General features: G+C 40.2%; 1 protein-coding gene across 2 annotated transcripts in view; it reads right to left on the reverse strand.

Annotated features, from left to right (window-relative positions):
- Positions 1-3,780: 3,780 nt before the first annotated feature.
- Positions 3,781-14,121, reverse strand: part of LOC116173155 — an 80,196-nt gene continuing 69,855 nt past the window's right edge. The window contains exons 3-7 of one of the 2 annotated variants that reach the window (XM_031490455.1): positions 5,961-6,165; positions 5,747-5,907; positions 4,764-5,682; positions 4,189-4,430; positions 3,781-4,016 (exon numbers count right to left, since the gene is read on the reverse strand). In XM_031490455.1, the coding sequence (XP_031346315.1) occupies positions 3,957-4,016; positions 4,189-4,430; positions 4,764-5,682; positions 5,747-5,907; positions 5,961-6,165 (1,587 nt within the window). In that variant the 3' untranslated portion in view covers positions 3,781-3,956. Of the gene's footprint in view, positions 4,017-4,188; positions 5,683-5,746; positions 5,908-5,960; positions 6,166-14,121 lie in introns of both variants that reach the window. The other variant, XM_031490454.1, reaches the window with a different exon arrangement.

Genomic DNA, 14,121 nt, shown 5'->3' on the forward strand with positions numbered 1-14,121 from the left:
TCCGCCAAGAATCATTTCACCGACGCCACCACGGAACCAACGACAACCCCGTCACCGCCGTTTGCTACAGCGCCTGCACCCCGCCGTCGCAACCCCTTTACAGGGGGGGGATACTGTTACGACGACTAGGAGAGGGGTTGCAACTTCCACCCCACCATCCACTAGCGCCCTATTGGCCGCGTCGCCAGACGGCTCTACCGGAAATTGTTTATAAGCAGCGCACCGACAGGGGAACTTCACTTGTGCCTGGGCAAGCCTACCTTACCCTACACAAGCGACTGAGGCTGGTCGCTTGGGCTCAAGTACCGTCTCCGCACGCCATCACTTCCCGGCTTGACCGTAGTCAAGTCCGGCGCCATCCCACGTGCCAGAAGCGATCTTATATATGTACATATATCCTCTGTATTATTTGTAAATATTGTGTAATATACGTTTTCAACCTCCGTTTGCCACTTACGTTACCCCGCCCGGTAACATGATTGTTACGGACGAGTCTGCCAACGAAGCATGCTTGCAATTGGTCAACACGGTTCGTCCAATCCAACGCCATAGCGAGCATTAGGCAGCAAAGTGTAAGCAGCGTCGAAACCACCAGTAGAGTCAGTAGAATTGGGAAACTTTCCACACCGCTTAAAGCGATTATTGACTGAAAGTGGAAATCGTGGCTCATCCATCCTGCGCTGCCGACCTGCAGAAGTTCCATCAGCTGTCGCGCTGCCACGCAGTGCCGTCGAGCAGCGCATCTGCACTCGCCACATCATGCCTTGTATATAATAGGTAATGTAAATATATTTGTTTTGTCGAGGCCCAGTCTGTTACGAGTGCAAAGCGCATCGGAACTCACTGGGCGACTCAGAAATGGTACTGAACACGAGGAGCAACGCGAGTATGATTTCATGCTGCTCCCACTTCCACCAGCGCCCCTTCGACTACCACCGCATGTGCGTCGACCACCACCATCAGGAGCACCACATCTGTCGCTGCTACAAGCGCGATCGCAGAGCAAACGACAGCACCCCTAACCGCGGTCGGCAAGATTCTCAACATTCTTGGGAGAACCCAACTCCAATTCCTAATTCAGGAGGCCAAGCAACAGGAACCTTCCTGGTGGTCAATGACCTCGCAACGCCCATTGCGCTAGTTCAGGGTGCTCCGCAACGAGGCTGTCTTCCACCACAGTAGTCCTGGGGTAGAGAATGCCGGAAAACCATCCCCTGGCCCCCTCCGTCAAGTCAACCGAGATTGTCAAGCCAAAGTACGAAGAGGTACACCATGGGTTTGCGACACCACTGTTGCTCCGGTTCCGGAAGAGGACCGTCCCGTCAACTAACACTTCGACCACGCACCGAATACGATTGCACTATACCACGCGTTTCCGCCTGCCGCCCTTCCGCTACTCGCCGGCCAGGAAGGTGAGCATTGCCCAGGGGATCGAAATGATGCTGGCCGACCACATTATTGAACCAAGCACCTGCAGCTACTCGTCCCTCCATCGTCATTGTCTAAAGGAAAGACGGCAACGCGCGTTCCTTCGTAGATTACCGCAGGTTGAACGGTTGCACCCGTAATGACCTTTCGAACTCTAGAACACCCCAACCACCTTTCAGAAGTTGTTGACACAAGAGGTGCGTCCGGGGTTCTTGAGGAAATTCGCCATGTTATACCTCGACGACAGCGACTCCAATTCATAGGAGGAACCCCTCGACAATCTACGGATAGTGATGGAGCACCTCTAGCACCACCAAGTGCCGTTTTGGGGTTACCTCCATGATATACCTGGACCGCCTAATTATGGCAGACTCCAACCGGCCACTACCGGAACACGTAGGATGTCTCCGCACCGCAGCTTCTTGGGCTTGTGCAAACCCAGTCCCACGGTTGCGAGAGCCATGAGAAAGTGCTTAACGCTTACCACCATCGCCGGATACCCCGGAATCGAAGAATCCGCTAGGGCCATCTCCCAAACGTATCACTTCTCCTAGTTGGAAATTCGAGCTCGCGAATACATTCGCAGTTCGCAAATCTGTACCACCGGGAACAGGGGTCCATTTTACCCCGCAGTTTACCTTGCACTCCTGGGGCACGGCGTTACGGTACACTTGACAACGCCTTTCTCGGAAATCCTGCGAAAATCTTCGTCCGCACCGTGACGGTGGTTTAAAGGCAACGATGACTCGTTCCGTACTAAAATTGGACCCAATAAACGCTTTAGCTTACTACGCAGGATTATATAAAAATTTAACGCGCTATTACAAGCTTTGCCATTTAAAATACTCCAGCCTCGGCTATCATAATTTAACGAAAAGTACATGCAAAAATGCCAGTAGTAAGTATTCATGTTAAAGTCTATTGTTGCACAAGAAAAACCACATTAAGTAATAGAGCAAAGGTTGATTAGAGGACTCCCCCTTCTCGCACTGCTAAGACGCAAGATCTGCGGTCTGTACGAGATTAAGGAAGCAACATAATATAGCGAAAAAACAACTTCCTCCCAGGGCTAGTTAAATCGAAACGCACATGGCAACAACAAACTGATAAACTTGTATCGTGAATACATAAATAAATACTTAAAAAACAATATAAAGGCTTTTAATCACCTGTACAGTATAACCAACAATAACAGTACATAAACAAAAGCTTCAGTATCAGTATTTCACGCAAAATGTAAATAATAACTAATTATGTGACATGCCATATGCAATTCAATGGTTAATGGTTACCTCAAGAAAAAAAAAGATTATTACATACACTTTCCAAACAAAACAACAAAAATAAACATTGAGGAAACTTGAGAACGCGTTATGCACCCTGTCGACGCCATCGCAATCCCGTCTTGCCAACTTTCGTTGCGTAAAATCCGTATTCCATCGCATCTGCGCCGAGCGGACAAAGTCGAAGACTTCATGGTTTTTATCTTACAGAGAAGGAAAGAGGTTTTTTATACACACAGAGCGTTTCGTACTTTTTTGTCAAAGTGCCATTCTTTCAGTTGTGAGGTGTGTTGCCTAAGCATAGGGGTAAGGTAAGCACTTTTTTGGTCTTAGAAACAGTTTTATTGTAGCGGTTGGATTTTTAATTAATATCCCCACGACACAGTTCCTTATAGTGGACGTCCATTTTAGGTTACGACGTCCATGTAGAAAAGGTGTACGTACTCAGTGGACGTCCGATGATTTCCTCTTGTGGAATATATAACAGGTAGTCCATAAAATAATTACAGTGTACGTCCAATGGACATTTGTTCCAATTATGGCGAGCACAAACTCGAATTCATATACATTTTTGTTTTTAGGAGCTGGAATGCAAACATTTCCTAAGACAGTTTCCAAAAAAGCAATTTTTAAATGGTGCAAAAGAGCAAAGGAAAGGAAGTGAATTTTTTGTTATCTACTTACATTACTTTACATTCCGCTTGATTTAACAGTTTTTGAATAGATGTCACTTTCAAAGTAGCCGTTTTATTTGCTAATCTAGTGCAATAAAACGACTGGTAACAAACGTCCATAGGACGTACAGTATTCATGTACATACATAAATTGTCCATATCGTTGACATTTGGACCTACCGTGGAAGTCCAATGTATAAATTCTGTGTATACGCGTACGTACCATTTTGGTACCATATATGTACATACAATGCACGTTTGATGTACGTCGGTGTGTTATGCGGGATTACGTTAATATTGATTCCGATTATTTTTCAATGTGTTGTACCTACCTTGATCCTAGTACCAATGTTCATACCTAGATATGTGATACAAAATAGAAAAATGTAACAGAGTATTGTAAATATAAATCAATTTATTCTTTACAATAGAATTGTATTATAAACTATATTAAACTATAACAATATTTACATACCGAAATATTACAGAAAAATATATGTTAATAAATAATTAACTCATTGCGGATAAGATAATTGGACGTAGTAGTAGGTGTGGCCGCTCAGGTAGTGCTTCAGCAATTTGACTCAGTCCTTGGGGATCCTAACTGTTGCAGAACCTTCTGCTCGATTTGCTAAAAACGATATGAGAATCAATGCGAATTGTCATTCTTTATGCGATTTCGATGTAAGTACCTACTTCTGATTAAGCGTTTAGAAAGAAGCCGAAAGACGGAGAGGGTGTGTTAGTAGAAAAAATAGCGCATCGTTAATTGCGTTTTACCAGCACCAGCCCCTTTATCTTACCCTTTGTATGTCTTTGTTGCGCTGGTGCCGAGCAAGCAGCTCAAGCTCGGACAAATACGCTAAGCTTTCAGATTTAACGATAGCGCCCTCCAATTCGGGACATAGCTTCGGCAGACCTTGCTTCTTTTTTCGAAGTATGGACATGACGTTCCAAACGTTCGCCGCTCCGGAAGAAGATCTCCGAACCAGTTTATGGTCCTCGTCATTGATATCGTCGACCGATTTACTAACAGACTCGACGTCTGTATAATTGGTATTGGTGTGTAAATCTTTGACATAAAGATTAGGGGAATGCATGAAAGTGGAATGAGTCGGTTCGTTATTGCCGGAAATATTGACTAGAGTTACGGATTTAACGCCCGATTGTAAACTATCCGAATTGTAAAGTGAGATAACGGCAGTGGATTTCGTGTTATGGATGGAGTATGAGAGTGTTTTCCCTACGTCATTATGGCTGCCGTTAATTGAGGATGAAGTTGACCAATTCGGGGTGTGTGAACTACTTTTGTGAGTTGGCGAGCTATATCCGGATGTGCTTTGGGAATCACAATGAACTACAACACGAGCACTCTTACCGTGCGGTGACGGCTTGAAAGTACATAGTTCCGGATGGCACTCGGAAATTGGGGACGTCAATTCGGCTAGCGAACCAACGGCACTCAGTGTTTTTTCGCTGTCGCTCGCGTCGCTGTTTCGCCAAACCGCGAGGGGGCGCGGTTCTTTGCCGTCGAGCGACGATTTCGTCTCCGACGGCGTCTCTATGGTATTCGGGCTTTCTAAGTCTTGTATTAGTTGCAGAGCTGCTTCCAGTTCTTTGGAAAATTCCGCGTCACTATTCTTACCGTCTGTGCGCGAGGAATCTTGCCTACTGCTGCTTTTTGAATTGGTTTTCGTGCTGCTCTGAGGTGACACGGTTTCCGATTCCTTTTTGTTACCTATGGCGCTTTGCAGCTCTTTCATAAGCGAGGCGTATTGAACCTTTTCGCCTTGGGGAGTGATTGCCTCGACTCGCCGCAACATCACCTGCTGCGGGAATTGATATTGATTCTCCTCCTCCTTGTTGCTCAACGCCGAGTTTAGCCTGGAACGGTACACTGACGCCTCCGTTAGCTTCTCCAAGCACTCGTAGATCGGTGGATTGCTAACGCTATTCGTATTTAAGCTAAGCTGCGAGGAGCACGCCGAAAGCACAACGGGGGAGGCGCACGGAGAAAAACTCTTCATATAATTTAATTTTCTATCACTATTACTTGTACTATCGTCTGAGGCTTCTTCTATTTGCACAACGGGATTTCCGATTACATGGGTCACTTTTGTGGGTTTAGGGGTGGTTTCTACGTTGTGTTGCAAAGATGGATTTTTTGGTGTACCATTTTGCGACAGTTTGATGTAGGGCGAATTGGCACTGTGATTCGAACAACTCCCGGTATCGGCGTCAAAAACCCAACTTTGAGCGTACGCGTTGTATGCGCTATAAGGTTTGGACGACTTTTGCTGCAAGACAACAGATTTGTACCACTTTACATGAAGTTATGTAAATACTTTGTGCATTTCTTACCCTGGGAATTATGTATTCAATATCCGTAACCTGCTCGTGTGAACGTCGTAATTTGCTCGCAGTTTGTTTCTTGGCAGTTTCCATTGTGCAAAATGCGAGCTGACTGTCGATGAACGAAACTATGATTACCATAGCGCCTGCTATCCGCGTCGCAAAACAAGCTGCAAGTGGTATACTCAAAAGTGTAACGGACGCTAACCAACCCACGACTTACCGCAATAAATAAGCGTTTGATAAGGTCGATTCGCAATTAATTTTGACAATAAATCCGTCCAATACAAACACCATTCGATTAGGACGACATTCACCGCGTTTACGGCTAAAATTGAAACTGCCATGTAGAGCAGGAATTCCTGACGACGCGCCGATAATTGACCGAAACATGCTGTCATCCCTGAAGCGATTCCAATTATCACATTCTGAAATTGGAAAAAAAAGGAATGCGTTAGTATCGATACTTCCATTAAATGTATACCTATATTATTAGGGAATGAAGAAGTGAATGTCAATCATGGACAATTATAATAATTACGTGCAACCAAAAGGTTAGCATGGTCATAATGAGACGAGCATAATCGGTTTAGCATTTAAACTGTTGACTCATTTGGTAATGCACCCCTGTTTCAATTGTCTAAACCACAGCCATTTTTGTTAGTGGTGTTTAACTTCTAGAAAGTCCCGGTAGAATCTTGTAACAATAATCGCTTCCGACAGGATCCGCCATGGTACCGAAATTATCTTACACTGGCCCCTTTTTAAAGTTTGAGAATTTCCACCCTGTGTATACCCTACGATGATGCACACATTTTTGAGAGCTGCCAACCGCGCCATTTTTTAGAAGGAGAAAGCCCTCTACCCCTTCTCGAGAGCAGGTCACTTGTTGTATGTAACAAGTATCCCCAGATAAAGGTGGCCGATTGGTCTTACAGCCTCCCTAAAGATCCTAGGGTACCTTAACCTTGGCCTTAGCGTGGTTTGTTCTCCAGCTTGATCACGCCAGATCAGTAACAATGGCGTATAACATGTACCGCTTCATACGAATAATAGGCGTGTTAATAATGCGTGGGCTTTGAGCAGAAATAGTAGTTAACCGTCCCGTTTCGTTGGTTCCACTTTGAATAGCGCTGCGGCAACAGTTTGGATGAGAATGAGGGCTTGCTATTGGTGAAAAAGGGATTCTGGTCGCGACAGTTGCGGTGGTTCTATTCTGGCATTGCAGTACGGCAATACAGGAAGAGAGACGAGCATTAATCATCTGCAAGAATTTTTAATCGCGCAGTTATGGTAAAAATTAAAAAAATAAGGCTATCTGAAGCGCAAACTTGTCCATTAATGTCTTTGATCCGACTGAATGCTGATATGACTGAATAGTGGGTTTAAACTAAGACGAACTAAGCATCCAATGGTCAACCTGTATTGGGATTTTTCCATTTGCCGTAGAGAAACTGCACATACCAAAGAACGCTGACCTTGGCCTAGGGGAATTTTCCACTACCAAAGAATTTGGGGATCTCGACGACATTTCCAAATAATACGGAATAAAAAGCGATTTTTGTGTATTTTGTATCATTCAAAAAACCATAAATTTTTATAGTATAGTGTATAGTGTGTAAAGAATTTCAAGTAGAAAATTAAATATCCTAATCTTTTATGTGCAATTTAACGTAATTTAACTAGGGAAACTTCTTTAGTTTTTGAGTTAATTGGATTACTTATTGTCATATTATAGTTTCAGTTTATGAACCTGTCCCCATTTAAGTTTACCATTGTATTCGCGAATCTTCTCATTTTATTACGCTACAGTGCTCAGGATTCCTAGTAAATGTTATTTTATTAATGTCATCTCAAATCTTGATAAGGGGGTTAGAATCTTGGTGAATATGTAGACCAACCATCATGGGTGCGAAAAAATTTGATCTCTACGAAAGTTGGTATCTGGGTATCTTAGAACATGAAAATAACCAAACCAAACTTAATTATTTCAACTACTTTGCTTGGCACACTTGCCATCGTTAGATGTTTAATATTCAGCCAGATAAAAAATGCTGTATCCTAGTTTCTATGAGTGTAAGTATGCCAAGATAAGCGCAATTGCAAATAAACGCAAACCTTTCGAGGATCTTCTTAGAGCCACTAAACCTTTAGAAATATTAGAATCTCTCCATAGACTTCGGAGAATATTTTAGCGCCATCTGAGAAACTCCTTACAATTTTCAGTTAGAAACCGATTGGAATAGTTAGAATGTTCTTAGAATCTTTGTATCATTTTCAACAATCCCTGGATTTTTCTCCGAGTTTTTAGAATCCTGCTATGATCCTTTTTAAATGATAGAGTGCGGTAGCGCTCCGCCTCACCAAATAAAACAAGTATAAATTGTGCAGATAAAGTGCATTTTTTTACCACCCGCACGTTAGTAAGGGAGGTACTGCATTGGGGTATAAAATGACCCCATACTTTTTTGACGGAAATACACGTTTTGAAGCACCAGGAATCCGAATCAAACAAAATCTCGATGATGTCGGTCTGTCGGTTCGTCTGTACTCTTATTTCCGGCTAAACGGATTGGAACCAAATTTGGTACACATACTGTTAGACATAAAAGGGCAGAACTGCGCATGCGCAGGTGTGCGGGTGGTATTTGTGCTAGTCACCAGTCACAGCAAAGAATACCATGATGTGCCCCCCCCCCCCAACTAAAGGCAAGCGTATGCAAAATCTGACTGGAAGTTTTCGCAATAGCACAGATAAAATACCCAATTTTATCTGTGGCAATAGGTAGCGTATACCTTGAAGATTTGCTAGACGGCATACGCATGCCTTTAATGGTTCCAACTAACACCTTTAAATTTGCCAGGGGGGGGGGTACACACACGTTCTTTCATGGTATTCTAATCAAATGTCTCATCGAAATAAATTGGTTTGTATAAACTACAACTTCCCGTGCGGCTCTTTTTCGAGATCAGTGGATGACGGGGCCTGGGAGGAGGGGGAGGGGGATTAGAAATGAATTTTATCTTTGATGGTCTTCTAATTAAGGGTCTCAACGAACCGTTTTCTACGAACTACCGTCCAGAAAAGTTCTGAAATCCTGTTTTGCTCCACCTAATACATAATTACACCCCTTTCTTGTTTGTGCCACATTTGATAAATGGATTATTTCTAGGATTATTTATTGTGCAAAACAGGAGGCAACATGGCTTCAAATTATTCTCCAACCAAATCCTTCACCCTTACTCATTCCCAGCTTAAAATTCTTCAGTTTTTTGAGATTCTTCCGATTACTAAAATGTTTGTTTAGTTGACTTAAGTTTTTCCAATTGTTCAGATTCCGCAATGCCATATGATGTTTTAGAAGTTCCTCAAATGATTCTAATGATTCGCAGGGTTCTTCGGCTTCTTACATTCTATAACGTGTGCGAACTTTCATATTCGACGGGAGATCTTTCGGTTCTGCAAATTCTTCCAATTCATCAACTTCATATTCCTTGCATTCTTCAAAATATTTTATATTTCCAATTTTTCGAATTTTTTTCACATTTGCATTCTTTCGTTTTTGAGATATCTTGGCACTCTTCAGACTCTGAAAATCTATCAGATCTTTTGGATTCCTAACATTAAACATTTTTCGTTTCCGATTATTCCTCAGAGTTTTCTATTTCTTCGAATTCTCTTTTTCTGATCCATAAGATTATTCAAATTGTTAAGACACTTTAATTTCAAATTCTTTAGATTCTTTGATTTTTTCAAATTCTTTTACTTCTCCAAATCATATTCTTTAAGTCATTCAAAATCTTCCAATTCTAGAAATTCTTAAGGTTCTTTGAATTATTCCGTTTCGTCTTTCAATTCTTCTCGTTTCAAATTTATCGAGTTCCCCAAAACTTTCGAGTTTCTTTTCTTCGAATAGGTACTTCAAATCCATCAAATCGTTCAGATTCTTAAGGTTTTTCGGTTTGCTTCGTTTCTGACGAATCTTCTAACCCCGCAAAAGGGCACAGTAGTACTTTTTTGAGGAATCAAAAGATCCCACCACCTTCAAATTTATTATGGTGCTGGCGTTTAGACTCAGATATTCTCCTTGGAACTGTACTATTTAAATGCTCTACTTCCTTCCACCCTATTCGAGTTGGTATATCTCCACCTGCTAAATAATTGCATGATTTCTTATTCTTCTCTTGATTAAAATATAAAACATAAAAACCGTTGATATAACTGGTATCTTATTTTCAATCTTATGCTATGATAGCTCGTTGAAAAGAGAATTAAAAAATCTATCAAATACCTAATCTAAAAATCCAATATGGCGCCTATTTAACTTTAGGAAGTTGGTAAATGTTCCTCGAAGGTAGCCATCTTGAATTTTTTTACATCAATTCTAAATTTGGCGTATTAAACACAGTAACTTTTATATAAAACTTTTTTTATATCTCTTATACTTTCGATGATATAAGACATTAAAGGAAATGACCAATTTTAGTTTTTTTGAATTTACGTCGAACCTATTCGACATTTTGAATTTCCACAAGGAAATTTTAAATGCGCATCTAAAACTGCAAAACATTGTCCATTTAACCAATTCTCTATCTTTAATAATAAGAAAGTTACCCATGCAATCCCACCCGATCTGGGACACACTGTATACCAAACTACCAAACTATATACCCCCATACCAAATTTAGTCAAGATTTGCTTTATTTCGCATCCCCCTTAGGGGACAGGAATCTTGGGAACATTTTCACAAGATCGACGTGTCACCACCTATTATACAAAGAACATCAAATAACTGGAGGGCGTATTAGCCGAAGAAGTACTACTAGCTAGTAGCAAAAAATATGAAATTTACGAATTTTTCATGAGTGATTAGCGAGAAAATTAACGTTCGCCCAACGAGATTAAAGTTTAAATGGAAATCTCTCGCAGAGAAAGCGATCTAAAAGCTTCGAAGGCAATAAATCAGAGGTAAATTATGAAATGGACGACGAAAAAAATTGTCCACAGAAATCGAACAACACGTTTCCTATAAATTTCGAAACTTCATAACTGAGAAGAACGAATGTGTAAGTAATTAACGTGGTAAATTGCTATCGCTAATGAATCACGGTATAACGGTTGAATTCTTTATTAATTTTTATTCATTCAATTCTTACACCAAGACTAGGTAAATTGTTTTATAAGATATTAGTGACGTTATCTTCCTTTATAACTCATACACTCTCATTTCGCACCTGGGAATTTGATCATGCATGACTAAAAGCACTAATCTGTAATGGTTTATGGGAATTTGATGCAGTTGCATTTTCAAAAATGGTAACTGTTGGGAATCGGCTTATTTTGTAAAATAAAATCTATGCACTCATTATTGACTAATTGCAGTACAGAGTGACATGCAGGATGGCTATAAATTAATCTAATCACGTAATTAGGGATAATTAAACGCTGGACTATTGACTACAAGGTTTAGTTCATTACGTACTCGCATTTACATACAAAAGTCAAATTTCATCGTTAGCATGGAAGAATTATTTCACGTAATTTCGTGCATGTAAGTGTAACCTTACAAGGTTTTTTTTGGGTCATTATGAAGGCGATTTCAACAAGATTTGTTGTTTTTTACACCATTCCACTAAAAAAATACACCGCTGGCACCATGTGTGATCGTCTTAGATTATGATTTTGATTATACTGTTTTCTTTTTGTGCTAAATCTCGGACAAATTTCTAGAAAATAGAAGCTATTTGTTTAGCGGCACTTTAAATTATGACTGAGGCGTTAGCCCGAGCTCTCGAAATAAAAGCAGCTCTAGATACGATGAAGAAAAACTGTAACCTTAGAGCTGTGGAAGAGGACACCGTTCAAAAGAAATTGTTGGCGGCATTGATGGAACTTCAAGCTGTCAAGGCTATGGTGACCAGGAACAGTTCCGTTGTTGGAATTGCGGAGAAACTGGGCATTTCCAGAAGCGATGTCGAAAGGCTCATAGGAGACTTGCTGAATGGAGGCAACAACAGGAAAACTAAAACAGGTCGATGAAAAGGGGCAAACATCGACCTGCTAGCGTAAGATTCATTATTTTGGTATAGACAAAGATGTCCTAGGATTAAGAGGTGTTAATCGGAGCACTACGACGTCCTTAGCTGTCAAATTAAAAAGAAACAAAACATGAAAAGTCTGAAATATTTATTAGTTTGTAATCTCTCGGGGAGCACTCTTGTCTATTTCGGTGACATTCCTTCCGTCGCAATAAAAATTTCCCCGTAAGGATAGCAAACAGGATCGTAAAATAAATTCGATTAAGTGTCCACGTTTCAATTCCAATAGCGTTTTTATTTTCGAATTGAGAAATTAATGGGGAATTCTTTGAGTGACGTACAAATTGAATTAAATAACAATAAGACGATTTTAATAAACTATTGTTAGAAAATAGTACCTACAACAATGTAACGATTATACCATTAGGTAATACTTGGCGATCATATCGGAGTAGCGTGGAAATGGTGCCTGCGGTAAATTGGTACAATAAAATCGGACACAATTTTTTAATAAACGTTATATACTCTTGCAATCAATAAATTCCACTTTAGTTGGTTGTAAAGTTGTTACAATTTTATGAAGAAGGCTTCCTGAGATTTCAAGGTAGATTTTAAACTAAAATTAGTCTCTGGTGGTCTCACCTTTCGTGTGTTCGTCTGTATTATTCAATTATTATCAAAAATTAATTTTACCTTCCTCAATGTTAGATTATTTACACATCAATTGTGTAGCGAACAGGACCAAACTCGATTGCTCCATGCCCAAGACCTATACAGTGATATTTATTAAGAAGTAGAAAATCACTATATCTACTTTTAAATGACAAAATCTCTTCTGAAGAGTGCCTAATTTTATGCAACCAGAAAAACTTCTTAAAACAAATAAAGATCTGACTGGCATATTAATTCATTTGATTGTTGTTTTGGCTTCCGTATTTTTATTTCCATTCGTGTACGATATATTCAACTGAAGAAAAAGTTGGTATTGCCAATTGGTATATTGCCGGTAACAGTTTAAGGAGCCTAAGAGATTTATTTTCTGTAATAACAAATCAACAATATTCAAATTGACAGTAATAATTATGACAGTCAGATCTTCATTTCTTTAAGAAGTTATTTTGGTTGCATAAAATTAGGCGTCCTTCGGAAGAGATTTTGAAATTTAAAAGTAGACATAGGGAAATACAATACATGTATACCTACTTCTTAATAAATACCGTAAAAGTCTTGAGCAGACTATTACAAAAGTGCCGATCTTCAAAGTTAAATTGATAATCTTGTATACGGATCACGTATGATATTGGGTCAGTAAAACCGCCCATTCAAACCCCAATACCTGAAGCATAACTGGTAGAGGCGGTAACCTAACATTTTCGCAGGAAGGTGGAGAACATCTGGATAGGATCAACATCCTAGAGACGATTCAAAACGCAAACATTGAAGAGCAATATACCACAAATCAACACGAGCCAAGACACAACCAAAAAAAACCGAAATCCAAAAACAAGTTTTATTAGAGGGAGTTATAATAGTTACGAAAGGGAAAGAGGAAGTAATGGACAGAATAGAAGGTATGAAGGAAAAAGAGAATCTGACTATCCGCCGGCTGAAAACTGCCGGACCGGGGATCAGGAGCTCCACTGGTTTCGCAACAAGTACAGCGGACTCAGGAGCAAACTCGTCTAATAAATTAAGAATTAAAAAAAAACGCAAATACAGAAATAGAAGATGGGAAAGTAGAAAACTAGAAGAAACCGAAGTAATTTGCAACGGAAAGGAAGAGAAGAAACATTAGTTTAACCACAAGAAGATTTTCTTAAAGCACAGGAGCCAAACTCGAAACATATTACAAGCGAGTCGCACTCGAAACTTCAGATATTACAAGAGAGAATGATGCAGAAAGCGAACCACGAAGAATCGCTCGTCAGTATTTAAATACCCAAAAGGAATCAAATTCACTGCAAAATATAAATGAAAAATTAGAACAAGAACAACAGCAAGTTATCTGAATTTGAATCGTTCCCGCTTTTATGCATTCCATTTAAGAAGAAAAACGTAAACTACGCCACTGGAAATGTTTTACCGCGAATATTAACAATTCAAATTGCACAATGACGAGAGTTCGTAAGTGAATGCGCGTCACGTATTCTTTCTCAAACTACAAAAAGAGAAAGTAGCGATGTAAAATGCACATTGGAAAAGAAGTGAGAAAATAAGTGAGTACATACTCTGGAAGTTCTGTTTTCCTTCCTTGTAATCAATGTCACCATTGAAGTCCCTAGAGCTATTCTCGTGTAATTATGAGAGGACAACTCTGATTTGAATTTGATTGACTTTATAATTAC

The sequence above is a fragment of the Photinus pyralis genome, unplaced genomic scaffold, assembly GCF_008802855.1.
Source record: "Photinus pyralis isolate 1611_PpyrPB1 unplaced genomic scaffold, Ppyr1.3 Ppyr1.4_LG6, whole genome shotgun sequence".
NCBI classification, from domain to species: Eukaryota; Metazoa; Arthropoda; class Insecta; order Coleoptera; family Lampyridae; genus Photinus; species Photinus pyralis.